This window comes from Equus przewalskii, chromosome 21, assembly GCF_037783145.1.
Source record: "Equus przewalskii isolate Varuska chromosome 21, EquPr2, whole genome shotgun sequence".
Lineage (NCBI taxonomy): Eukaryota > Metazoa > Chordata > Mammalia > Perissodactyla > Equidae > Equus > Equus przewalskii.
This window is the reverse complement of record NC_091851.1, coordinates 48,463,584-48,489,183: the sequence shown is the minus strand read 5'-3', so window position 1 is coordinate 48,489,183 and position 25,600 is coordinate 48,463,584. Positions and strand designations below refer to the sequence as shown.

Below are 25,600 nucleotides of genomic sequence, written 5' to 3'. Positions count from 1 at the left end.
CTGTGAGGGCCAGGCCTGATCACCTCTTTCCCTCCTTCGTCTGTCTCATTCATCACCTCCCCTGTTGTCATCAAGTCAAGGTTAAGTTCGGGCTGGACCTGAGCAAAACCTGGGCCTTCTGTAAAGTAGAAAACTTGAAAACTTTTTGCCGGGGACTTAACTTTCAACTCTGGCATTGGAAGTCCCGGCCCCTGGCCCACTCCAGGCCTTTGCCTCCTGCCTGCCTGGCTCACCTTGTGCTGGCTCAGGGACTAAGTGCCTGGGCTGAGCGGGACTTGACTAAATCTTATAACGACATTGATGCCCGCAGTCAGGCTCTGCACCCTTCTCCGGGCCACTGACAGTCGGACACCAGCTTTCCCATCATGGGGAACACCCCAAGCGTCCCCGGAGACTCACCCCTCGGGTGCCTTTTAATTAATTAGAGACACTTTCAATTGCATGGGTTCTGCCCCAGAACCTCCATCTTGGAGAAACTTGAGTAGTTTCTCTGTGCCTTTGTGATGTAGGTGGACAGGCAGACCAACCTACAATGTCTTTTGAGTTACAACCCAGTTTCTGAGAAATCAGGAGCAAATGTCCTGAAAAAATTCCTTGTAAGACCGGAAAAGCAGCTCTAGAAGCAGTTCGGGTTCCACCCATTTCCCTCATCTCAGAGAGCCTGCAAATCCTCTGGGGAATATTTAGCCCGTCACTAATCCCCAGGACCAAAAAAAAAAGGAAGAAAGAAAAAAAAAAACAGCCATAAGAGTGCCCTTGCCAAAAATCTAGCATCTTGAGTGTCTTCTTCATGAATATTAGTAAAAAGGCTCAAAACAAAATTTGGATTCATAACTAGTGTATTACTGTACCTGATTCATGGCAGTAATTTTAACACAAATGCCGTGGAGACTCTGTGTATGTGTGTCTATGTGTATGTTATGTATGTGTGATATTTTACCTCCGGATGGTATAATTTCGAAAGAGCTCTGTTCAATTGTCTTGCTTAAGTTATTTCTAATGCAACTAACCCAAATGTCTTTAAGTCAACCTGATAAACTAATCTTTGGTAACTGAAAGCTTATTTAAGATTTTTGGTTTGATTAACATGGACATGTGTTCAGAGTTATCAGCATTGCTCTGATGCAGACATGCAGCCTTTATTCCACATCTATTGGTCCAAAAAGCTGATGTTTTCTCTATTAAAAAACTGGTTAGCAAAAACAGTAACTTAAAAGGATGGCTGATTTTGTCTAAAGTCTCATGAAGTTTTGTAGGCAATCTAAATAATTATGGGGAATGAGTAAATCAAATAGATGTGAAAGAGATAAAAGTGTTGGGTAAACTTTTTACATGTTATGGCATGTATATTTAACATAACTTCCAAAATCTCTCTGATAACTTGAAACTTTGAAGTTTTGCCAGGTGAAATTAAACAATAAAAACTCATTGAATGTCTCAGCCATTTTTCAAAGAAGATAACATACTGAAACATGACTGATAAACATGTCTAAGTTTATCTACTTTTAGCTTCTTATTACAAAGAAACCAAAAGATGTTTGGGTCTATTAGTAAACATGTCTTATATTTTTATTAAGATTGCACTATGAAGTAGCATGTTTCTAGAAATTGTGAAAAGTATTTATAAACTTGCCAAACCACAGAATGCTAATGTAAAAGACAGTTTATAATTGCTTACTTTTTAATTTTCACTAAGGTCTATAATGATTAAAAGTTCTAAGTAGTATAAGTAAATAAGTTTTCACATAAAAAGTAAGCTGTTGCAAAAATTAGAATTTGGTTTTCTTTCTCTTAAAAGGGATAATTTTCTTAAACTCTTAGTCTGCTCTTGGTAAAGAGGTTATAAAAGACTTTCCTTTATTTTTGAGTAAGTTTACCTAAAAGACAGAAGATCTATGTTTTTTAAAATAATTTCCTATGTTCAAAAAGACTGAGGCCTCTCTGTTGAGGCTCTTTTGGCTATTTTAACTCCCTGCCCTTGACTGTGTCTATCGTCACTGAATGGCTACAGTAAGCATTGTTTCCTATTTGACCAAGTGTTTTAAAATCTTTTGATATTTTTAACAAGCTTCCCCTCGAAAAAAAAAATTCAAATCCTGAACGAAGCCTTTCTTTTGACCTGGAAGAAGGAAAAAATTTTTTTTTGCTTCTTTGAGAATCTTCAGAGGGCCCCTGGGACTTCTCAAAGAAATCTGTTCTCTCTTCTTATAAAGAAGGAGATATGAAACTAATTAGGCTTATTTGGTATGTCAAATTACATGTGAAGCATTGTCAAATAAGTGATGATAAACCTTCTTAGGTGGTATGTGGATAAATGTTATTGATATAAATGTTTTAAAATCATATAACATTCCTAAAATTCTGATCTATCCTTGTGGTCAGCCATAATTGTAGTTATTTTCTTGAAGTGTTGTATGTCACAGAAGTAGCCAAGCTTCTTTGTCAATTGCCCTTTTGAGTCTTTTGTCATTTGCAGATAGTTGCTTTTTCACTCTGATGCTTTTTACTTTTGCAAAGATGTTTCCTCTTTGGACAGATTCATGGAAAGGACTCGGATACTTACTCTAGAGTACAGGTTTCTGATAAAATTTCAGATCATAAAACTGAACTGGGTAAGAAGCTACAGAACTCTAATGGAGAAACTAATGGCTTCATAAAACTGCTAACGAAAGATCAAGATCAAGAATTGGTTACATGGGATTAAGTGAACTGATGAGGATGATTATAATTTATATGACTTTTAGTTTGTGATATTGCTGATTTTTTGATGTTTTGTTTTGGTTCCAGATTTAAGGAAAGCTTTTCTCTCATGCTAACTATGACTGATAGCAATTTGGTAAATTATACCTTTGTAAGCAGAATTGAAACATTTATCTTTTTCTCTCTACTTGATCCCTCCAGAATTTGGAAACTCTTAGTGAGTGAGTATTGTTGCACGGAAATATAGTTATTTGCATAAGCTCAATAAGAATCTGTTCTCCTTATAACAGAACACAATTGGAACCATTGATTATAATACCAAGGTTTTGACTGGAAAATGTCATATTTGAGAGAAACATACAGACTCAGATATGACAAGACAGCTTTTGAGGAATAAAGGTCGACTTTCTGAAATAAAGGCACTTGGAAATATCAGCCTGGTACCTTATTTACAGGGTTCCCAGCAACCTTACTGGGTGAGTAAATAAAGTCACTCCTCTGGCAGGTGCAAGAAAGCTCAAGGATCTGTAGGTATTGCAGGCGGAGTCTGACAAGTCCCTGGCTTTGCTTGGTTGGGCCTTGAGAGGCTTTTAAAGTTCAATGTGAGAGTCCTTATTTAAAAAGTTCCAGCAAAGCAGATTTGAAAGAACCTATATAATTGATTGCTATTCTTGCTGAACTTACGTAAATAATTGGGCCAAGTTTATTGAAACCAGACTTATTTTACAAACCAATGAGTCTTAGTTGGTTATCTTTGGTAAAAATGAGTGTCATTTTAGAGAGAAAAATTATGTTTCAATAGAAACTATAGTATACATTCATGGATATTAGGTTCTAGTTCTGATAATTATCTTTGAGGTTTTTGTTTTCTATCTGTAAACTGGACCAGATGCTGAATTATTCTAGTCTCATAACATATCTGGTTCCAAATCTCCAAACTAATGTTTTCATTTTTTTCTCCAATCATTTTCATTTGGAATCATCAAAAACTGAACCTGACCTTTTCCTGAAGGCCTGCAGAGTGAAGGTGGATGCTGGACAACCTGATATAAACTTAAGGGAGATTTACGTCTGTGCCATGTAAGCCACTCAGAAAGATACCTGAGCACCCAATGACATCTCGTCGTGTTTGTGTCCTCTAGGCTCCAACAATTCCACGTTAAACTGATGGTCATGCAAAGATTCCAGCCACTTCCAATGGCCAACCCACCTGGTCCTCATTCTCATCCCTACTGGACCCTGCAACAAGCTGAAAAAGATTTTTACTCCTCCTGGATATAGGGACCCCTTCTCAATGCCCCCTGACAGCAGAAAGTAGCTTCAGAAGAAGATACCTTCTCCCATGATCCTTAAGATTAAGGAGGATAAAATCTCCCGGGAGAAATAAGACAGGAACCAGCCTAACGAGACAGGGCCATCTGCAAGCCGCCCCCCCCCCCCCCCCCCGCCAGTCGACAAGCTAGGAGAATCAGAGGCCACCAACATCCACATCCGGCAGCCTCCAGACTCTCCTGGGCTCATGCATGCACCCTGGCACCCAGGAGTCCAGTGAAGGTGACCCTAGCTCCATTAGCACAGAAAAAATCACACCTGGGGTGGAGAGCTAGCGTGCTAATGATACATGCATCACACGAGCTGGCATGTTGAACAACAGCCCAAGTGCAAGAAACACCCCAGCTCTCCATGCCATGACCAGGCCCTCCTCCCCAGCCTTTGCCTGATAAAAGCCCCACAGTCCTGCTCCCTCCAGAGCTGACCTTCTAAACTTGGGAGAGGAAAACAGCCCATTGGCCGCCATCCCCGAGCTCATGAGCATGACTGAGAACGGACTGCCCAGGGCTCACTACGCCCACTCTCTGCCCTTGGCACCCCCAAAGCTGTGGACCGAGCCTTGGGACAGACTTCGTCCTTGGAGAAGGACGTTCTCTCACAGAACCACAGCACAGCTATCAAAACCAAGAAATCAGACTCAACGCTGATACAATATCACCAGCCCACGGACCATGTCCAAATTCGGCAATTGTCTCAACAGCCATCACAGCCATTTTCCCTCGGGCCCGGGGTCTGACTGGAAACCACGCCTCATGTGGAGTTGCTGCATCTCTTTAATCCCCTTTATACAGAACGGCTCCTCAGCTGACTTTAGAGCGTCCCCAAGTTAGGGGACTCAGGGATTGAGGGTCTGTGCTCTGGGCAGGGGCCCCTCAAAGGGCTGCTGTGTCCTCCACACACACAGCAGGAGGTGCATGACGGCACCAGTTTTGGGGAGTTCCTGTTGGTGTCTGCCATGTTTCCCCAGTACACTGTTAATTTGTAGGGACCTTGTCACTGGTCACACTGTGCCCACGAGTGTCAGCCTCACGGAGGCCGAGTGCGTCACGGTTACCAAGCCCGTGGGTCAGGGGCAGGGGAAGGGACAGAACCAGCGAGGGGGAGTGAGAGGGAGCTGGACGTGCCCTCAGCGTGCCACCCACGGGTGAGGACACTGGGTGCAGCCGGCGGCACAGGACAGACACACTGAGAAAATGGTCAATGGCCTGATTTCATTGGAACCAATTTTCTTCCACTTTGTGGAGCCAGGTCTTGGCCGCTTCTCTCTTTGAGGAATCGTGTCCAACTTGAATGGCCTGGGTGTTCACAATGCCGGCTCGAGTCGGTGTGCCCGTGGCCTCCGAGCAGGTGGGTGTGGGACACCAGTTCCTCCTGTGTGACCCCCTGGCTAGAGAGGGTGAGCCCCCACCCAGCATTGGTCAACCCCTTCTGAAGTCGGGTCCAACTCTACCAGGAACACATCTGTTTGCACAAAATGTGAAAGAGGTTTTCTGGGAAGACGAACGAGGAGTTAGGGAGTCTCCAAGAGCAGGGGCCCCTGCACGGAGCTGCTGCGAGGTTGGCAGTCCTGGAAAAGGGCAATAATGAAGGGCTGACGCAAGGAGCCCCCAGCTGCCGCCTACGTGGGCCTGACCAGCTCCCACCTGGCGATGAGGAACAGGCTGTGTTAGGTGTGGCCTTGAGGGAGGGGCTCTCTAGAAAGAGCTTAAATGAAGCAGCTCCTAATTCAGCCTCCCCACCCCACCTCACCTCGTGCAGAAAGGCTGCTCTGACCCAGGACGGCCTCTAGATGCCCCACCCCTGCTGGCAAAGCAAAGGCGCTGTCACAATGGAAAGCCTGCACCACCAGCTCGAGCATCTTGAGGCCTGTGGGTTTGCTGCAGACGCAGCAGAGCTGGGCCTCAGGTTTGGGGCTCACACTGGGCATTCTGCCCACATGTGTCCACCAGCACGTGCCCATGAGGGTTGGTTGGAGGTGACCCTGATCCTGGGGTCTCTGCTCGGAGTGTCCAGTTAGAGAAGTTGGGCCGTGGCTCCCTGCAGGCGTCAGCCCCCAGACCCTCTGCGCTGAGCAGCACAGACACCTCCGTACTTTTGAGGGAAAAGATGAGGTCTTCAGATCCCCTTCTGTTAACTGAGCTGTGGAGACAGCCTGCAGGATGCCACCAGGGACCACGGTGAAACACACACCGTGTGGGTGTCTGCACGCACACATATATGTGGGCACGTGTGTGCATGTAACTGTGTGTACATGTCTGTCTCTGTGTGCACGCGTGTGTCTTGCGCATATTGGTGTGTCTATGTACGTGTGTGTATGCACGAGTGCATATGTCGGTGTATATGTTCATGTATGCATGTCTGTGCGTGTGTCTCTGTCCACGTGTCTCTGTGTGTGTTTGCATGTGTGTGTGGGCATAGTCCCCCAGGTTTTAGAACACTAGGCTGGAGGAGGTCAGCCCCTCCCGTGCCTCCTGCTACAACTGGGAAGATGAGAACACACGTAGGGATAGCTCGTGTCCAGGGAGCTGGGGCTGGAGCCCACGCCAGGCTGGACACGGCCCTGGTGCTGAGCTAGCGGCGGTGTTAGCAACCGCCCTGGGGCAGTCGGTGCATTCGCTGCTAAGTCCTAGGTGTGGTGGGGGCTGGGGGCAGCTGAGGCGAAACGAGGCGGGACAAGCCCCCAGCCAAGTCAGATCTGAACCAGACACTCAAATACCCCAGGCCTCTGCCGTTCTCGCTCTCCCCATCTCGCTGCTCTCGCAGCCACCAGCTGCACACAGGACGTGCTCAGTGCACATTCATCGGGTGAGCGGACATGGGCCCTGCCCAATGTGAAGCCAGCGACACAGAACCTGTGACAGCAGGACCCGCATCATGCCCGGGCTCAGCGCAAAAGGTCTGGCCTGAATTGCAGTGGACCAAACAGGATTCAAGGCCAATCCACATGGGCAGGGCTACGTGTGTGGACCGACACCCACCTCATGGAGAAGCATGAATGGACGGTGGTGGCAGTGCTATTTCTTAGAGGGACTTCCTAACAGCAAGATCACTTTATCCCTCAAATGCGCGTCTTCTACCCCAGAAATTTCACTGTGACCAACAGTCTGGGAGGATCTGAATCCAGTCCCTCCTGGGGGCAGAGGAAGAGCCACACTAGGGACACACTGCAGGCGCTGGGGCTCCTCCTCCTGGCCACCTGGTGGCTCGGGACCCAGGGCCCTTGCTGGCCTGGGACTGCCCTGCCTGCTCCGTGACCTCCACTCGCCACTGTGCGGCCTGAGGTCCGGGCTGCACACTCAGAAAATGCCCAGCTGTGTCAGCAAGGACTATTCAGAGCTGCCCAGAAATTTATCACCAAGACACCTCATTTCCAAACATGGCTTCTGCTTGCAAGTCCCAGGACGGACTCTCACAGACCTAGAGGGCTGTCGGCCACACGGCAGACACTGGCTGGAGAGGCCCCGTTCTGGAAAGAGGGGCCATTTTGATGGGCTCAGGCCTCCACACCCCACCACGATCGGAGAGGGAGATGCGGACACGGCTGCCCAGCCCCTCTCTGGCCTGACCGCTGTTTATTAACAGTGGACATTTGCCCACATCTGCCAAGTGGCCCAGGACCCTGAGTGGGGAACCTAACTTGCCCCCGAAAACCTCTCCTGAGATGGCGGATGGCAGCGCCGAAGGGATGGGGGAAGGCAGCAAGGCCAAGGCCGTGCTTCTCCTGTAAGGACCGTTCCTTCAAGCACACGGGCAGCCCGCACGCAGGACCCCGAGAGGCCTCTCGAGAGCGGTTGGCACACCAGGAAATCGGCCCACCCATGGATCCCAGGTGTGCTGCTGAGGCTGTTAAGGAAAACGGGGACCTCCCCTCCCCGAGGGCGTCAGGAAGCCAGCAAGCATTCAGTGAACGCTCGGCCGGTGCAGCGTCCGCATGCAGAGGGCCTGTCCCAGTTGATGCTCAACAGACACTTGCCGAGTGGACACAAGACCGGGACACGCCCCGGGCCGTACCCAGCATCGCAGCCTCAGAGCAACTGGACTCAGAGGAACGGCGCTTTGGGAGGTGAATCGATGTCACTCAGGCGTCCAATTCCGTGGGATTGACAGACGGGCCATGGAGTCGGGGCAGGATGCTTTCAGGGGGCCGTGCTCCCTCTGTCTGTTGTTTGTTTTTGATGATCACAACACCCAGACTGCTCCTGGCTGAGCCCATGGGAGCCAGAGGGCGCATGGGTCTGAGCGGAGCATCTCTGGGCGGGCAGTGAGCGCCGCTCACCCCTTGTTGCTGACCTGAACTGCTGCGTCATACCTTCGGAGGCAGGCAGTGTGGCTGCTGCCCCCGCAGCCCCCCAGGGCAGATTGGGAGAGGCCCCTGGGCACAGGCCATCAAAGACTGGAGCATGGGAAGGAAGAGGAGACCTCAGAGGAAGCGGGAGGGTAATTTTCCAGTCTGTTTACCGCACACGGCACCCTGACTGCTTCTGCTTCTGCTTCTAGCGCGAGGAGGGCGCTGGTGGAGAGGTGGCTGCGCCCTCACTCATCTCCCTGCTACACGCGGCTGCTGGCGGGGGCCTCTCACACAAGGGACACCTGTAGCGACAAGTTCTCAGTGCAGGCGAGGGGGCCTGGAACGTAATTCTGCCACTTGGCCCATCTCGGTGATGACTGGTGGAGGGTCAGCCGCAGCCCAGTGATTGACTACAGATGACAGCGCTGGCCCCAGCACACCAGCTGCCCCCACCCCAGCACATGTGTCATACTTGGGCTTCCGAGGGAGCAGCACAAGTTGTGCTGGGAGGCTGCTGCTGGCTCTGGCGTGAAAGGACAGCTGGCCGCGCTGGCCCCCTCCTGCAGCTCAGCAGAGAGCATGGCGGCCCCACCCAGATCCTGCCTCTTGGTCTTCCTTGTCCCACCCTGCACCTCCATGGCTACCAAGTCCTAGGGCCATGGCACCATTCAAAGTGGCATTTCTTCCTGGACTCCCTCCCATGGACGCCCTCCTCCTGCTCAGGGCCCTTGCCTGGCCAGCCCTTGACTGATTAGCCTTCTCCACAGGGCGGGAATCTCCCCACCCTGCCAGGCTGCCTTGTCCAAGCCAATTCCCAGGGAGGGCTCCCACCTGGGTGCCTGTGGCGCTTTGCTCAGACCCTCAGAGCGGCATTTGTCACCCAGTTCCAGTGTTATACACCTCACACAGGCCCCCCACCTGCCACCACGCCCAACACCTTAGGATCTTCCCAGCAGAAACAACATCGTCACCGACAGTAGGAGTGCCTTTGAGCATTTGTATGAGCCAGGAACCACGCAGCATGGCACACACATTCGCTCTTGAATCCTGTACCTTCTGAGGTTGGAGCTATGATTACCCCATTTCACAGAAGGGAAAACTGAGACTGAGCTAAGGAACTGGCCTGAGACAGCACCAGGCTCAGCTCCGTCTCCCAAGTGTGGGCCGGGACAGGGCAGGCAGGAGGCACTGGGGGAGCAGCCTGGAGACGCTGCTGCAGAGGAGAGGGACCCAGCCTCTTGGGGGCACAAAGTCTTTGACAAGCTGATGATAGGGACTCTCCAGAGGAGGCCAGCAGTGCACACAAGTATCTCCCATCTTAGGGAATTTGAGACAGCTGAGCCCCATCCGTGGACCCCCCAGGAGGCCACTGACCTGAGGTTCTGGCCCCTTTGACAGAAGGAGGGGATGAGATGGGCGCTGAGATCTGGCAGCTCTGGAGTGAAGAGGGGGGAGTGTCAGGCTGCTTCTGAGGCCCCTCAGCCTCTCCCTCATCTCCTTCCCAAGAGTGACATTTCTCCAATTCCCTGTTCCCAGAGGGTGCCCACATAGGAAATCACTTTTGGGGTGAGGAAAAGAGAGATGTGGCGGCTTCCCTGAGGGGTGCCTGCTAACCTTGCCCCGGCTGAGAGCCTCATTTCTCCCTGGCCCTTCTCCCCTTGAAGAGGCCGCTCACCTGGATGACGACCTTGATCGTGGCCGTGCCCACGATGGGCGTGCACACCAGGCCGCCGGGGTGCTGGCCGTCGGCGCTGCGGTTCTGCTGGCCCATGGTGAAGAGCATGGGCACGGCCAGCAGGCCCGAGGCCAGCCAGATGGCACTGATGAATTTCTTGGTGCGGCTGCGGGACATGAGGGTCTTGGCCTTGAAGGGGTGGCAGATGGCCAGGTAGCGCTCCACACTCAGGCTGGCCACGTTGAGAGCCGTGGCATAGGTACAGGCGTCGCGCAGGAAGTAGTAGCCACGGCAGACGGCGTCGCCGAAGGCCCAGGGGTGGTGCACCCAGATGAAGTTGTACAGCTCCACGGGCATGGCGAGCAGCAGGATGAGCAGGTCGGACAGCGCCAGGCTGCCCAGGTGGTAGTGCACGGTGCTCTGCAGGCTCTGCAGCGACTTCTTGCGCGCCAGCGTGAACGCCGTCACCGAGTTGCCCACCGTGCCCACCACGAAGAGCGCCAGGTACACGGCCGTCACCAGCACCTTGGAGTAGATGTCCGTGTTCACGTCCAGGTCGCTGTTGGGCGCCGCTCGGACCCGCTCGGACGCGTTGCCGGAGCCGTTGCCAAGGCCGGATGCCAGGAGCGTCGTCTCCATCCCCGACGGCGGCAGGGGGAAGGGGTCGGGGCCAGGCGCGCCCCCGGGGCTCGGCGCGGAGCTGTTGAGGCGCATGGTGGGCGCGTGGGGTCGGGCGCCGCTTTCGTCGGGGTCCGCGGCTCGGTCGGGCGCCTCCGCGGCCGGAAGCCGAGGCGAGGGTGGGCGCGTCTCAGGCGGGGACAGAGTACCAGGGGCCCGAGCGGAGGGCGCGAGACGGCGAGGAGGCGCGTCGTCCAGGCGGGAAGCACCAGACGCGGACCGTGCCACCCGGAGCGCTCCGGGCTTGCGCTCACCCGGGGCTGCGGGCTCCGCTCCTCTTTCAGACTCCCGGCTCTGGGCTGCGAGTTCCTTCTGGGCTCCGCGCTTGCCCCGGCTTCCTCCGATCTCCAGACGCCGCGGTTCCTCGGGCTCCGGGGCGGCAGTGCCGACTCTGCTGGAGAGCACCCGGCCGGCCGGGGCTGAGCGGGGCGAGCCTGTGGCGCCGAGCGGAGCGCACGCACCGCTGCCCCGGCGCGCTCTCTCCCTCGCTCGCGCTCTCCTCCCTTGCGCTCTCCGCGCACACCCGCGCCGCACACCGCCCCCCGCGCCCGCGCCCTCCCGGGCTCCGCGCCTCTGCTGAGCTGGCGGCGGCGCGGCGCGCCCAGCCGTGGGGGGCGGTGGACTGGGGAGGAGGAGGCCCCAGCCGCTGTCCCCGCCCCGCGGAGTGCAGGGCTGGCGGGTCGCCCCCGTGCGCTCCCAGGGACAATCCGGGCTGGGCGAGCGCCCCGGGGAGCTGGGATTCTGGAGGGGTGCACAGGAGATAATGGCTCTTTTCAGGCACCTTCCCCCAGGCGGCGCATCCTCCTTTCCCCAGTCTTCCCAACTTCTCACTCCCCCGCCCCGCAACCCCGCCACGAAGGGAGCCGTTCCCCTCACAGCATCTCGCTCAGCGGGGGAGAGGGGGTAATGGAGGGGAAGGGCGAAGCAGGAAGCTTCCCGCTGGGGTGGCTGGGCCGCCCCTCCCTTCTGGGGTGCCTACCTAAGGTGCCTGAAGCTGGTGGCCCAGGGGGTCCTGGCACAACCAAGGGGGTGGGTGAATGAGGGGGGCAAAGAGTGGGCAACAAAGCAGCACCCCTTCCCATGCAGGCTGGGTCCCTGCACCGGGGACCCTGGAGGAGTGACCTTGTCCAGGCTGCTGTGCTATGAGCTGCCATGCCCCAGCCCCCATCACCGCCTGGAGCTGGTCATCAGAAGTCACCCTCAGAGCCTGTGCCAGGCAGGGTTAGGGAGGGGCAGCCCTGTCCCTGTGGGGACCTGGCTGGCGGCACTTGCTGTGCTGGGAATGGGAAATGGGAGTAGGCTGAGAGGGGCTGGGTGTTGAGGGGAGGGAGTGAAGCTGAGGAAAACCCACCCAGCCCCCAGCCGCCAGCCCCAGCTCCCAGCCCGAGTCCAGCCTGCCCAGCAGGGAGATGTTCAGGCTGATGAGCTCATGGCCAGCATGGGTCTGTATTTATTCCTTCTTGGCTTTGCCCATTCCACCAAAACCTGCTGCTCCTGTCAGGGAGTCTGAGCGTGGGAAAGTACTTTTAGCCTTCAAAGGCAGCACCAAGTCCCTTTGCTGGAAGCCGGTGCAGGCGGCTCAGAGGCGACAGACCCCCTGGCCCTGCTATTTAATGCTTGGGCGAGTGTCGTAGCTTCTCTGTGCCTTGATTTCATCATCTGTAAGATGGGAATATTGGCTGAATGGCCGCTGCTTGAGGGCAGGCTGCTGCAGACGCTGTCAGTGCTGGCACACAGGCACCCCGGGAACACCCGTGGAGTGAACACCTGGGAACAGACTGTGTGGTGACTTCAGGGGTGTGACGGGGACATGCTCGGGCCAACAAAAGTTGCTTTAAAACCCCACCAGGTTAGACTAGGCTTGTTCTCTGAAGACAAACCCACCACTTAAGTAAACCCATCTTGGGATTGAGACCTGAGTGTCTGCGTCACAAGAGGAAGTGATGGAGCTGGACCCTGTTGGACCCACGGGAGCTCAATGCCATCTCAGCACCCACGGTAACACTGGAGTCTTACCAGGGATGGTGACCTCTGGTCACCTCCGTCAGGAGCCCTCCAAGGGCAAGGTACCTGTCAGTGGCCAGTGGAGCCTGTCCCTTTGCCGGCCTCTAGCTGTAGATGCTCAGGACGATGCCAACGGAGACGCATTCCTGCCGGTTGCCTAAGCTCACTGTTTGGTTTTCAAACCCCTGACCTTTCTGCTAAGCTGGCCTTCTTTTCAAAGATTTATTTTTGAGCCAGCCTAGGAGCTTAAAAAGTCATAAAAGGCAACTTAGCACAAATATTATGACAAGGCATTTGCTTGAAACCATCAAGGAAATGTCGCTTGGAAGGCCTTGTTCTACAGGGGGCAGCAGACGCGTCCACGGCTCCCTGGTGGCCTGCTCTGGATGCTCCTCCGGCATCGAGAAGCCGGGATGGCGCAGCAGCCGGAACCTTCTACTCCAAGTTGTTCGCCCCTTTCTCCTCTGATTTCCCCGACACAAATGCTTCCCAAACAGCTGAGACCCTTGAGAAGGTGTTGGCATTGTGCTCGGGGAGGACCAAGCCAGGTCCAGCTGTGTCCGTTGGTGATTGGGCTGTACCCGTGGCCAGCACCCGGCTCCCACAGTGACACGTGGAAGTTTGACCCTCCAAATGCTGTGTGTGGGAGGGGAGCTGCACCATCCTGTGTGCGGCGAGGGCTGGGAGCCGTTCACGAGAGTCTGTGTTTCTTGGGAAGCAGGAGTTCTGGCTGAGGAGGCAGCAGGCATGTGGGGTGGCTCCAGCTTTCTTCAAGTCAGTACGTGATGTAGGTGATGTGGGATCCTGGCTGCTGAGCAGGGTGGTGACTCTGCCCCGGGGCAAAGATCAAGTCCAGAGAGCTGCCGAGGGGAAGATGCCCAGGTGACCCTGCCATGGCTGGGGTCCCTGTGGGGTTTGTTTCCTAACTTGCCCCCAGCTCTGTGGCGCTACCTGGTATACAGTTGGTGCTCAGGGGACTGGCTGAACTAGGGGAGAAAATATGACAACAGACAGTGGGAGGGGAACGTGTGGTACCCCATGGTTCTCCAGCAGGCTTCCAAATGAAGAGGGTGGGGGGGAGGAACTGGAGGCAGACCCCGGGCTGGCACCCTGAGGCACCCTCAGACCCGCAGCTGTGGGAGGCAGGGGCTTAATCGTCTCATCAGAGACTGGCGGCCCAAGTCGGACAGGGTGGTAGGAGGGCTTTATCTTTCTGGCTACACTGCAGAGTGCCAGGGGGGCCCTTCCACCCTGGAGACCCCCTCTGTCTCCAGTCCCCATACCCCTGTTGAGCAGCTCTCGCTAGCAAGAAGACTTCTTCACCAACTGACAAAAATAAGTTCACAGCAACACCTGTATCAGTTATCTATTCGTCTATTGCTGCGTAACAAAATACCCCAAACTTAGTGGCTGAAAACCACATACATTATTATTATTATCATTATCATTATTATTATTATTATTGTTTTCTATGAGGCCACAGGCAGATGGAGAGACATGTACATTTATTTAGAGACACTCAGACTGTGTAATATGCATAATTGGAGAGTTTAGCTGTCGATTTTCCCACCCACGGCATGGAAATTGCACATGTTCCAGAACATACAGCATTCCAAGGAGGATTTTAAAAATAGAGCAGCACGTACAAATGTAAGCGAAGTGCGAGTGGTAGCTGCTGGAGGGGCAGGCAGAACCTCCTTCCAGCCTGGGCACCAGTGGGTTCCCAGTGTGTTCAGCTGTGGGCAGACCCCGGGGGTCCGGCTCAGGCCTACTAAGCCTCGCTGATTGCCTCCTTGTCCCCCAGATTCCTGGATCACCCATTGGCCCTGGGTCGGCTTTCTGGGCCTGGGAGCCATGTTCACAGGAAGAACCAGAAGAGAGATGGGCCATGGCTGCCCGTGAGTGCATCCCCCTAACGCGAGGGCCAGGCCACGGCAGGGGCTGTGGGGTGGAGAGCTCGTGGGGGCGTCGGGGCTGGGTAGGAGGTGGCACCTAGATCAGCCGTGCACTGACCTTGGGCTCTGGCCCCCTGACCATGGGCCCAGCCTCAGTTTCCTCATCTGTGAAGTGCAGACAATGTGGCCCATGTCATTAGGTTGCTGTAAGCACCACATGACAGATATACGACCTCTCGCCACCCAGAGGTCACGGCTCAGTACACGGCAGCTTTAACCTGTGGGCTCCCCCATGGTGAGCGAGAGAGCGTGAATGGGGAAGAGGATGGCCCAGCACGAGATAGTGCTTCTACCCTTCCAGGGTGGGGTCTTGGCTCCGGGGGCATTGCCTGGCTGTGGTGTGTGTGAAGCCGAGGATGGAAAATGTCAGCCACTAGCGGTACAGGGAGTTCCCTGTCCAGCTGCAGACACCTGGGCAGTCCCACCCGGCCGAGGTGAGCCAGGTGACAGGCAGGGAGGGTCACGGTAGGATGACCACCCTGGTTTTCCTGGTTTTATTTATTTATTTATTTATTTATTTATTTTTTTGAGGAAGATTGGCCCTGAGCTAGCATCTGTGCCCATTCTCCTCTATTTTACATGCGGGACGCCTGCCGCAACATGGCTTGACAAGTGGTAGTAGGTCTGCACCCGGGATCCAACTGGCAAACCCTGGGCCACTGCCAAAGCGGAGTGCACGAACTTGACCGCTATGCCACCGGGCCAGCCCTGGAACTTTCCTGGGTTTAGACGGGAGCTGCAGCCCCTCAGGAGGCCGGGCCCTGTGCCGTGGGGCCCCTGGTCCCAGGATTTTGGGCTCTGTCTCTCTGTGGACTGACTTCTGAAACAGACGCCTACTTTGCTTTTCTCTCTCCCCCGCAGGCCCCCTGCTCGCCTGCTAGGACCGTTTCTCACTTCTTCTTCCAAATCCCAAGTCACAGGAGGCTCCCTTCACCTCCTGTGGCCTTAATGCCGAGAATCTTCTAGTTCAAACCCCAAGCCCGCTCAGCGGAGAGCAGCTCCTTGGAACCGAGGCCCGCGTGTACACGCTCATTTCCTCCCAGCTCTGACTCTGCCTGATGGTCTGACTCACGGGGCCACCAAACATTTATCACCGCTCGCGTCTCTGCCGTCTGCCAGCCCGGAAGCCTCTCAGGCGCCGGCCTCTCCCTCCACCAGCAGGCGAGCACTTTGCAAGGGAGCGCACCCAGCAGGCGGGAGGGCCGAGTCCTTCCTCCGCTTCTCACCCCCCAGAGCCACCTCCCTTCAGTACGGAGCCAGGGGCTGGCCTGGGGCGCGGTAGGCGCCAGCAGCTCTCGCACACCAGGAAGGGACAGCTGGTTCTTCTCCCGCCCAGCCGGCACCCCCGTGTCCGCAAGCCGCGTCTTCCTGGTGAGCCACCTGCCGTTCATGTGGTCTGTGTGCGTGTACAAGCACACGTGTCTTGGGCACCCGGGCACAGGGACTCAAGAACCCTCATTGGCAAGCCCCTCCCCTGCCCTGCTCTGAGACCAGCGGCGGCTGGGCCTGTGCCTATGGGAGAAAGCCACGCCCAGAGCGGAGCGGGAGAGCCCCTGCCACCCTGCCCGCCACTCTGCGTCCTTTCTACTCAGACTCCTGGAGCCCTGGCTCCATCCTCAGAGCACTGGAACGGTCACCTCCTGCTCGAGGCCAGTGTTTCTGTGTGAGTGAATGGGCTCCACCTGGCTGGGCAGAGGGCTCGAGGTCTGGAGTAGGACCAAGTTGCCGCGAATCTTGGCTTTGCTGTCTCCAAAGTGAGTGACCTTGGGTGACCCTGCACCTCGGTTTCCTCATCTGTGAAATGAGGACATTAACTGGGCCTAATGTTCAGGGTTGTGGAGACAATTAGATGGGATAATGCATGTGGCAGGGAGAATGATGGCTCCAAAGGATGTCCACGTCCTTCTGCTCGGAAGCTGTGACCCTGCCAGGCTGCACGGCAAAGGGTCAGTGAGGCGGCAGATGGAATTAAGGTTGCTAATCAGTTGACCTTGAAATAGGGAGATTATCCTGGATTATCCGGTGAGCCCAGTGTAGTCACAGGAGTCCTTAAATGGGAAAGAGGGAGGCGGAAGAGAGAGCCGGAGAGATGGCAGTGAGAGAAAGACCTGAGCAGCCGCTGTGGGCCTTGCAGAAGGAAGGGGCCACTAGAAACTGGGAAGGGCAGGAGACAGGTGCTCCCCTGGAGCCTGCGGAGGGAGCAGCCCTGACGACACCTCGCCTTCAGCCCGGGGGGCCCTGGGTCAGACTTTGGCCGCCAGAACCACAAGATGATAACTGGGTTGTTTTCAGCCCTGGTTTCTGGTCGTTTGTCACAGCCGCAGTGGGAGACGGGGACACTGCACGTGAGGTGCTCAGCGCAGTCAACACCCATAAACGTCGGCCGTTTGAAGAAAGAAGACCCAACAGAGGAATGGAGCTTCGCTGGAGGAGTGTTGATGGGGGGGAGGGGGATGGGGTGATGAGGGGAGGGGCGCTCCCGGGCAGGTGTCAGCCCGCTTGACTGGGCCAAGTGGGACACCAGAGTGTGTGCAAGGCGTCTGCGAATCAGCCCATCCCCAGGAGGGCGGTTGGGAGGGGACTTCGCAGGAGTGTGGGGTGGCCGCACAGACATCCAGGACCTCCCAAGTTGGCCCCCTGGGGGGCCCCAGGCAGGCACCTGCAGGCAGGTGGGTAGGGTGCCTGCCCGAGGACGCCCTGGGAACAAGTGTCCCCCAGCCCTGGGAGCTTTGTTACAGATTCCATCAGAGGGGCCCCGCCTGGCTGCAGACCTGTCAGCACCCTGAGGGTGGTGCCCACACCCAGCTGTGCAGGCTCTCAGTGGGGCTGCAGCTTCTCACCTGACTGTGTGTCAGAACCACTGTGGGCACCATCTCAAAAAGGCTACCCGGGCCCTGGGGACTACTCACCCTTGGATCTCAGTGGACAAACGCTGACAAAGAGATTTAGTTTCCATGGGCCGGAGGCCCTTTCCCTAGGGCCGCCTTCCAGGAGCTCCCAGTCCACTGCATGGGGAACATTAAGGGCAGAGAGTATAGGGTGTGAGCGAGGAGGGCAGGGGGCCTGGCTGACATGGGGACATGATGCGCGGTCTGGGAAGAGCGAGACTGGCCAGTGAGGATGGGGAGGATAGCGCAGGCATGGGGCTCTAGCCCTAGTGGGCTGCAGGGTCCGTGCTGAGGATCCTGTGGAAGGCTGAGCCCCACAGCGCTGGTCAGAGGCTGGTCCCTGTGGGACCCCAGCCATCTGAAGCAGGCAGGCAGGTGGCTGGGAGGAGGGGCCACAGTGTGGGGACGCCATTGTCACAGTTGTCACTTAGCCCCCCACAGAAGCACAGCCCCTTCCCCTAACCAATCCCTGCACTTCCCAGGTTTGCTAAGTGGAACCCGTGAGAGGACCGTGAGAGGACGGCTCCCAACAGTCCCTGTGGAGCAGGGCCGGGGCAGCCTCGCATGCAGCTGAGCCAACATGAGCTCCACCTGGGAGCCTGAAGACTGCAGAGACGGGCCAGGAAGGCTGAGGTTTCCGAGGAGCCGGCCACGTTGGAGCATCCCCCAGGGAAGAGGAGAAAATCCCATTTCCAAGCAGGATTCGCCGCAGCCTGTTTCCTGGGAGCTGTTCTTGGAAAGGCTGCCCTGGGCGCTCGTGTGGGGCTGAGCAGGGCAAAGGATGCTTGTCAGACTTTCCTATGAAGTTGCAAACTGACTTCTCCAGACCAGAGGGTTTGAAGCTGATGTGATAAGCACCCCCCGGGGCCATCCCCACCCCGTTCATTTCCCTCCCCCTCCCACCTCTACTCTTTGCCCCTCCCCCCAGGTCATGCTGGAAGGAGGGTCCCGTATTTGCTCTTGGGCAAAAGACAAACGCACAGACAGCACATCCCACGCAGAAGCACAAGCAGTTCTGTCTGTTCAGTTTACAAGGAAAGCAGCATTTCGTCAGCTCTCATCCTGGGAAGCTCAGAGTTTATGCCTCATAAATTTTCGAATTTGCAGTTAAATTTCCAGGCACTGTGAACACATCGGGTGACTTAAAGCTAACAGGTCACATTTGGTTGATATTAGCCTCCGTGTCTTGTCAGGAGAGGTGGGATGGGAGGTTCGTGGACTCGAGCGAATGGTGGCTCTCGACAGCCAGCTGAGGGCTGAATGTCCTTGCAACCTGGTGTGGGGGCGTGAGCTGGGAGAGGGGACCCCCAGCGCGCCTTCCACCCTGGCAGCCCCTGGGGTTAGGCAGGAAGGGGCAGCTGTGTGTCAACGCCTCTTACGTCCCTCCTCTTCCGGGGGAGAATGGAGTTGCACAAACATGACTTCTGACGTTCCAGCTCCTTTTCCAGAGATCCGGAGCGTGCTCCCTTTGTCTATCATCAGGAGTTGTAGTTGCCTAGAAATATTTAAATAGCAAAAAATGCCTCTCATCTCCTAGTGACTTCATACGAGTTCCAAAAATAAAACCTGAACCAGTGCCTCCTTTGTCTTTCTTGCCTTGGAGCTCCGACGGCCGTTCAAGGCGACACCCACGGGGAACGAAGCCGGTGCCAGTGGGGCTGAAGGCAGGCGCCCAGCTTGCCCAGGGCGGCCCCTGCTCCTTGAAGCACAGAGCCTCTGAAGGAAGAGGGCATCCTGTGGATTCTGACGCGCAGTCTCCACGGCAAGTCTAGGACTCCAGCGAGAGACGGCCGGGCTGGGACCAGGCAGAGGTGGGGTCAGCTGGCATCCCTGTGTCCCCTCTCCACTTTACCCAGACTTTCAGCTGTCTGCTGCATTCCCCTGTGGGCAGGTGTGCGTGGGAGTCAGTCTGGCTGGGGGTGTGCAGAGAATGGGCACCCGTTCCCGTCAGGCCCTCCTCTGGCTTCCACCACATGACAAGTGCTCATGGTGGCGGGACCCCCGAGAGGGAAGCTATGGGGGGACACCCAGCAGCAAGAGAGGAGCCCCTGCCTTGTGCTGGACGCCCCCACTCCCTAGGATCCCCATCTCCCCAGGACCCCCCACGTCCCTGCACATTCCTGGGGTGAAATGGAGCTCCCTGGGACACGGGTTGAGGCCCTGGGACACAGGTTGAGGCCCTGGCCGGGCCCCGGCTCTTCCTCCGGACTTTGTGGTAACATGAGCTCTTTACGCCCATAGGCTGGTTGGACTTAGGTCTTTGCCACTTGTCCCCGAAGTGTCCTAAGACAGTCATCTGTGAGCTAACAAGACACCTCCATCCATTAGTTACCTCCTATGGGACCAAGATGCTTAGCGGGCTGGGACAGAGGGCCCGAGGGGACCAGTCTCCTCTTGGGGAAGCTGAGTCCACTGAGCACAAGGCCAAGGCCAATGCCAAGCACAAGGGTCTGGGGCCAGCAGGGCGGAACCAGCCCAGGCAGCGATGGGTCAGCCTCTGGGACAGGGCCCCTGAGGAGCGAGCAGAGGGCTCAGATGAGTGAGGTGACCCTCTCTGGCTCGCCCCCTCCCCGTTTAGACACGGAGTCTCTCCTCAGGTGGTAGCACCTGGAAAGAGTCCTTTTCAGTGGCATCATGTGTATGTCCATGACAGCCTTGTCCCTGTAGCACGTGCTCCCAAAGGCTGGCTGGGCCCTCTCCCACCTGTACACTCTGCCCCCGAGTTACTGCTCGCTGAGGGCTCCAAAGCCAGCTTTCCTGTCTCAGCTGTGGGGCTGGAAGTCCAGTGGTCCAGCCCAGGCCTTCTCTCTGGGGAGAACGGCCTAGGCTCCCCCAGGTCCCTGTGGCTGTAGCACTGAGCCCGTGTCCTGGTTGGTGGTCAGCCAGGCCACCCCTAACTTTGGAGGCCTCCCTGTCCTTGCACAGAAGCCTCCAGCTCTGAGCCAGCAACGCCACTTTGCAAACTTCTCACGCTTCCACTTGCCCGGCTTCCCTTTAGCCACATCTCTGACCACAGTCAGAGCAAGTTCTCTGCTGTCAAGGTGTCCCGCGGTGAGACGGTCCCACCCTATAGGCCAGGAGGCTCTCCCTACCTTAATCACATCTGCAAAGTCCCCTGGCCAGGTCTCACTGCATATGCACATTCCAGGGCTAGCATCGGCACACCGGGTTTTTCGGCTGAGGCCGTCTTCAGAGAGCTGTCTCTGGAGGTGCCTGGGGTTTGTACCCCTGGGGCGATCATATCCTGTGACCTCCTGGTGCCCATTCCTTGAGATGGGACAACCTCTGAGCTGCAACTTACGCCCCAGAGCTCCCCGTGGGCTCAGGGAAGAGGCCCCCCCACCGGGGTGCCCTGCTTGCACACGGCGTCTGCTTCCGGGGACCAGAACTGAGACAGCAACCCTAGGGTAGCTGCCCGTTGGCCTTGCTCAGGGCAGGTGAGGGGTGCCCTGGTCATCGGGGAGACAACAGAGTGGTGAGGACTCTGCTGTTTTGAATCAAAACATCGGAAGAGCTAGAAGATTTTAAGGGACCCTTGGCCGCGATGGACCCAAATGCAGACACCTCCCACACACTCAGAGCCGGGGCGCGGGCTGGGGCGCAGGCAGAGCCAGTGCCGGCCTAGCAGGACCCAGAGGTGCTTCTCTGAACTGCTGATTGATGGCTATTGAAGAATGTCTCATTTGGGTCATGTGAGTGTCCAGGGGCTTCGTAACCCGTGACCACAGCCTGGGGGCTGTACTCTCTCGGTCAGCGAATGCAGGGTGTGCACGAAGCCACCCTTTTCTCTGGGGCTCAACGCACAGCAGCGGAGACACACATTCACTCTCGTGCCACTCGCAGGAAGCCCTGAGGGCTCTCGGAGGATGCCCCGCTGGCAAGGGCGAGCCTGGACCTTCTCTCTGTCCGGGTCCTGGGAAAGCCCTTTCCTGGAGAGGGCCGAGTGCTCTGCGGGCTCACAGACCATCCCCCCGTTGGTGTAATTCCGTGGGGAGTATGCAATGGCAGCACACGGGGGCCAGCTGGTTGTTTTTGCCTGGGAAATCTCTTTTAGTGCACAAGCACAGCTCTGCAATCTGGCTTTTAAAAATATCATCATGGGGGGGAAAGGAGCATTAGCATGCTTGAGGAAAATGTGTTGCAGTATAAATGAGCAGTTAACATACAGTCAGACCGCACATGCCTCGCAGAGGAACAGGATCCGCTGAGATTGCTCCCTCTCTCGTATCCATAAATACGCAAACACTTGCCTGTGCACACGGGCGATATCGTGGCCATCGTACCAGCTGAGACCTGCTGGACACTCTGTGCTTGCACCGTTCTGGGGGCCTTAACAGGCACTGTCTCCTTGAATCTGCACGCTCCTCCTCCCTCGGCCTCCTTCCCGGCCTCTCTCCACAGGCGTGCAAACACACACACACACACACACACACACACACACAGAGCCATAAATTGTATATTAAATCTATGCCCGCATATCATGGGTGTGATAGCTAAGAGCGATGAGCTGTTATTCCATTTTTCTTGAAGAAGAGCGAGGCTGCTGGAAGTCGCCAAGTGAGTAATCTTGCTGTAGACATCCTTAACGGACCTCGAATCTCGGCGTCTGGCTTCTGTAATCTTTTCTCAAATGCCACTTCTGTTTAACAAGCATGCTCTCCGGATGGGAAAAGGCTGCTCCTTTGTTAGTCTTCGCAACAGGCTGAACAGCACTGCTCTGCCGTGGACAGCTGGTCCGGACCCATGGGGGCACGTCTATCTGTTTTGCTTGTCCAGGACCACGGCGCCCCCTACTCCAGCATGGTGCCTTCTGCTGGGTCACAGGGGTCTCTGTTCCTGAGAGCCCCCCTGTATGGCTTGGGGAAGGCTGGCCCTTGCCTCCCCTGCCCCAGGCAATCAGAGACCCCATTCCCACCGTCCCAGGAACACAGGTGGACACTCAGACTCCTTCCTGCTTGTTGGGAAGGGTGGCCCTGCTCACTGGGTGCTAAGCTGGTTCCAGGCAGATCTGGGAATGGCAAAGGCACAGAGCCCTGATGGCATTGCTCTAACCCCTGATCCTGTGGTGCCTGAAGCTTGCACTGCCTCACACTCCTTTTCCTCCAGCTGGTGTGACTGGAGTTTCTATCACCTGCAGGCGAGCGTTGTGACCATGGGCATTTGAGCACAAATGGACACGCTGAGCCCCAGCGTGGGACATTTTAGACATCGCTCGAGGGTTCTAGCGCCACTTGATTCCCAGATGTTTTTGTCTGTGAAGATGGAGAAATGGCAGAAAAGCGGTGAGAGCAACTCCGTGGTTTCATTTTTCTAAACCAGTTGGAAACGATGACAGTGTCACCTGTGAAAGATCTTGTCTTCTCTGGGAATTTCAAGGCTTGATAATAAAGACATTAGTGCCTAAGACGCTCGGGTCTGCCGGGAGCCGAGTGGAGCTGATGTGCTCCTTCCTGTGACAGCTAATGATCAGCTTCATAGCAGCACGCCACCGTCGCAGACTGATTTGCCTACACAGCCAAGTTACTTAAAGAAAACTATTTTTTGAGAAAACATAATTCTAGGGCCTTAGTGCTACTTCTTTTGAAATATCCCAGAAGCTTCCCCCAGCACGTTCCTGCTCTGAACACTCCTGAACAGCCCCGAGTCCAGTTCCTTCCTCTGCTCGGGACCCACGGGGTGGCCATTAATTCCTGGGCTTTGTCATCCGGGTCCACAAGGTGCCGGGGTGCTGTCAGCCCATCTGTGGGCCTCCTTCAAAATCAGTGCAGTGGGGAGCCAGCTCTGACGGCCCCATGGTTAAAGTTTGTCGTGCTTCACTCCCTCGGCCTGGCTTTGGTTCCTTGTTGTGGCCCACACCACTCCTCTGTCAGGTGCCATGCTGTGGCAGTGGCTCAGGAAGAAGAACTAGAAGGACTTACAACTAGAATACACAAAAAAGAGAAAAAGAGGAAGATTAGCAACAGATCTTTGCTCAGGGCAAATCTTTCCCAGCAAAAAAAAAAAAAAAAAAAGCACAGTGGAAAATTACCTGGATGCCAACATTTCACTCCATTCCTCTTTTTTTTTTTCTGGTGAGGAAGATTGGCCCTGAGCTAACATCTGTGCCCATCTTCCTCTATTTTGTATGTGGGACACCACCTTGTCATGGCTTGATGAACAGCGTATAGGTCCATGCCCGGGACCCAAACCCGAAAACCCCAGGCCGCTGAAGTGGAGTGCAAGAACTTAACCACTACGCCACTGGGCCAGCCCACCAATCCACTCCATTTGTAACCCACCAATGGATTGATGAGGGATTTTTGACTTTGCCAAATAACGTTAAAAAAATAATTTGGAAGAAGACAGCAAGTTGATGAGTGTATGAAACCAGATCACGCGTGAGTTGGAAGTTGCGGCAGTGAGCAACGGGTACACAGGGTTCATTGTACCATTTTCTCTCCATTTCCGTGTGTTTGACATTTTCTGCAACAGAGTTAACAAAACAAAGTCTGAGTTAAAACAAAAACGTGTTTACTGAAGCAGAGTTCTCTGAGTGTTCAGTGTGTGCCGTTAGGTCACTGAAGTAGAAACCAGCAGGGTGTTTCCTTTTCATTGTTAAAAAAAACTCAGAATCAGTCCATTGAGGTATCTGGCTGCAGAATACAAAGATGCTAATTTCCCTTCACAGTTGCTATCATTGTGAAATGAGTGGTAAAATCTGGTGATAACGCAGAGGACAAGGATCGAGGCGTAGTCGAGTGGGGTCTCCGGCGCCGTCCTGGTGGTGGGTTGCACTGGGGTGGATGGCATCTCGCTTGCTCCCTTGTTGGGGCTCTCGCTGCTCCCACAAAGCCCTCCCCGGGCAGAGGACAGAGTCAGCTGCCCTGGGGTCAGGTCCTGCCTCTCCACCAGGTGGCTGGGAGCGTGAGTGCTCACACCCTCTCCTGAGCTCCTGATCCCCCTTGGAAAACGGGGCAGGACGCTGACCCTCCACACGGGGCCATGGTGGGAACTGGTCAGATCCTGGAGCACCGGGGGGCCGTGCTGTTGCCATCTGTCTCCCTGGGGGTCCCCCAGAAAGAGAGGGGGGACAGGGAGTCGTGTGCCGGCTGTGTATCAGGAGGATACTTGGAAGCAGCACTGGGGGGCAGGCAGGTGAGGCCCGGCTGGAGGCAGCCGGTGAGACAGGCAAGTGGCCACAGGTACCTGAGCGCAGTGCAGGTGGGACCCGGGATGTGTGGACCCCACCTGGGCTTGTCCCACTGTGGCGACTCCTGTCGGTCGTGGATGGAAGGCTGCTCCCGGCCCGATTCACCCGCCACACAGGTACAAAGCAGCCGTGTTACAAAGGGACACAGGTGCTGGTGGAGACGCCAGCTGAGTGCGGGAGGGGGAGGTGTCTGCCCCATGGTCACCTTGCTGCTCCTCAGTGTGGGGCGTGCACGATGACGGCTCCCTTCCTAGGCCACAGGACACCCCCCAGTGCCCGGGGGAGCCCATCCTCCTCGCCCTGCAAGGTGCTGTCACCCTGACCAGAGAGGGCAGGGTAGGTGTACACAGGCTTTGGGTGCTGACAGCGTAAAATTCCCTCTGCTTGGAACACAACAGGTGTCCCTGTGGCTTGGGGAGCATCGGGGTCCCCACATCAGCCTCTGTGACTTTCCAAGGTTTGGAGATGGCCTTCTGGAGAGTCCTGGGGGTCTGAGACCACAGGACGTCTTAGGAAAGGACCCAACCTCACAGGAGGGGAGAGAGTGGATGCAGATGCATCTCAAGAGGAACTGCTGAGCCAGGGCCCCTCTGCCACGTCTCACCCGCTGCTCGTCCACTGGAGGCCTTGAGTGTCTGCGTGTCTGCACGTCTGATGCCCTTGGTGCCAGGGCCCCTCTGTCACGTCTCACCCGCTGCTCGTCCACGGGAGGCCTTGAGTGTCTGCGTGTCTGCACGTCTGATGCCCTTGGTGCCAGGGCCCCTCTGCCACGTCTCACCCGCTGCTCGTCCACTGGAGGCCTTGAGTGTCTGTGTGTCTGCACGTCTGATGCCCTTGGTGCCCGGGACAGCATTCGCCCTGTTCCAGCCTCTCTACAAACCCTCCTGCAAT

General features: G+C 55.7%; 1 protein-coding gene and 1 long non-coding RNA gene across 3 annotated transcripts in view; one reads left to right on the top strand and one right to left on the bottom strand.

Moving 5' to 3' along the window:
• The window catches only part of NTSR1 (neurotensin receptor 1), a 52,171-nt gene extending 40,968 nt beyond the window's left edge, over positions 1-11,203 (bottom strand). The window contains exon 1 of the mRNA XM_008529180.2: positions 9,996-11,203. Coding sequence (XP_008527402.2) covers positions 9,996-10,709 — 714 coding nt within the window. The 5' untranslated portion in view covers positions 10,710-11,203. The remainder of the gene's footprint in view (positions 1-9,995) is intronic.
• A 4,515-nt stretch (positions 11,204-15,718) lies between these two features.
• Positions 15,719-19,097, top strand: LOC103556866 (uncharacterized). Of its 2 annotated transcripts, none has more exons than XR_546316.2 (2): positions 15,719-16,003; positions 16,951-19,097. It is a non-coding gene; the product is annotated as an uncharacterized lncRNA (long non-coding RNA). The 2 variants fall into 2 exon arrangements; XR_011530689.1 differs by having other exon boundaries at positions 15,766-16,386.
• The last annotated feature ends 6,503 nt before the right edge of the window (positions 19,098-25,600 follow it).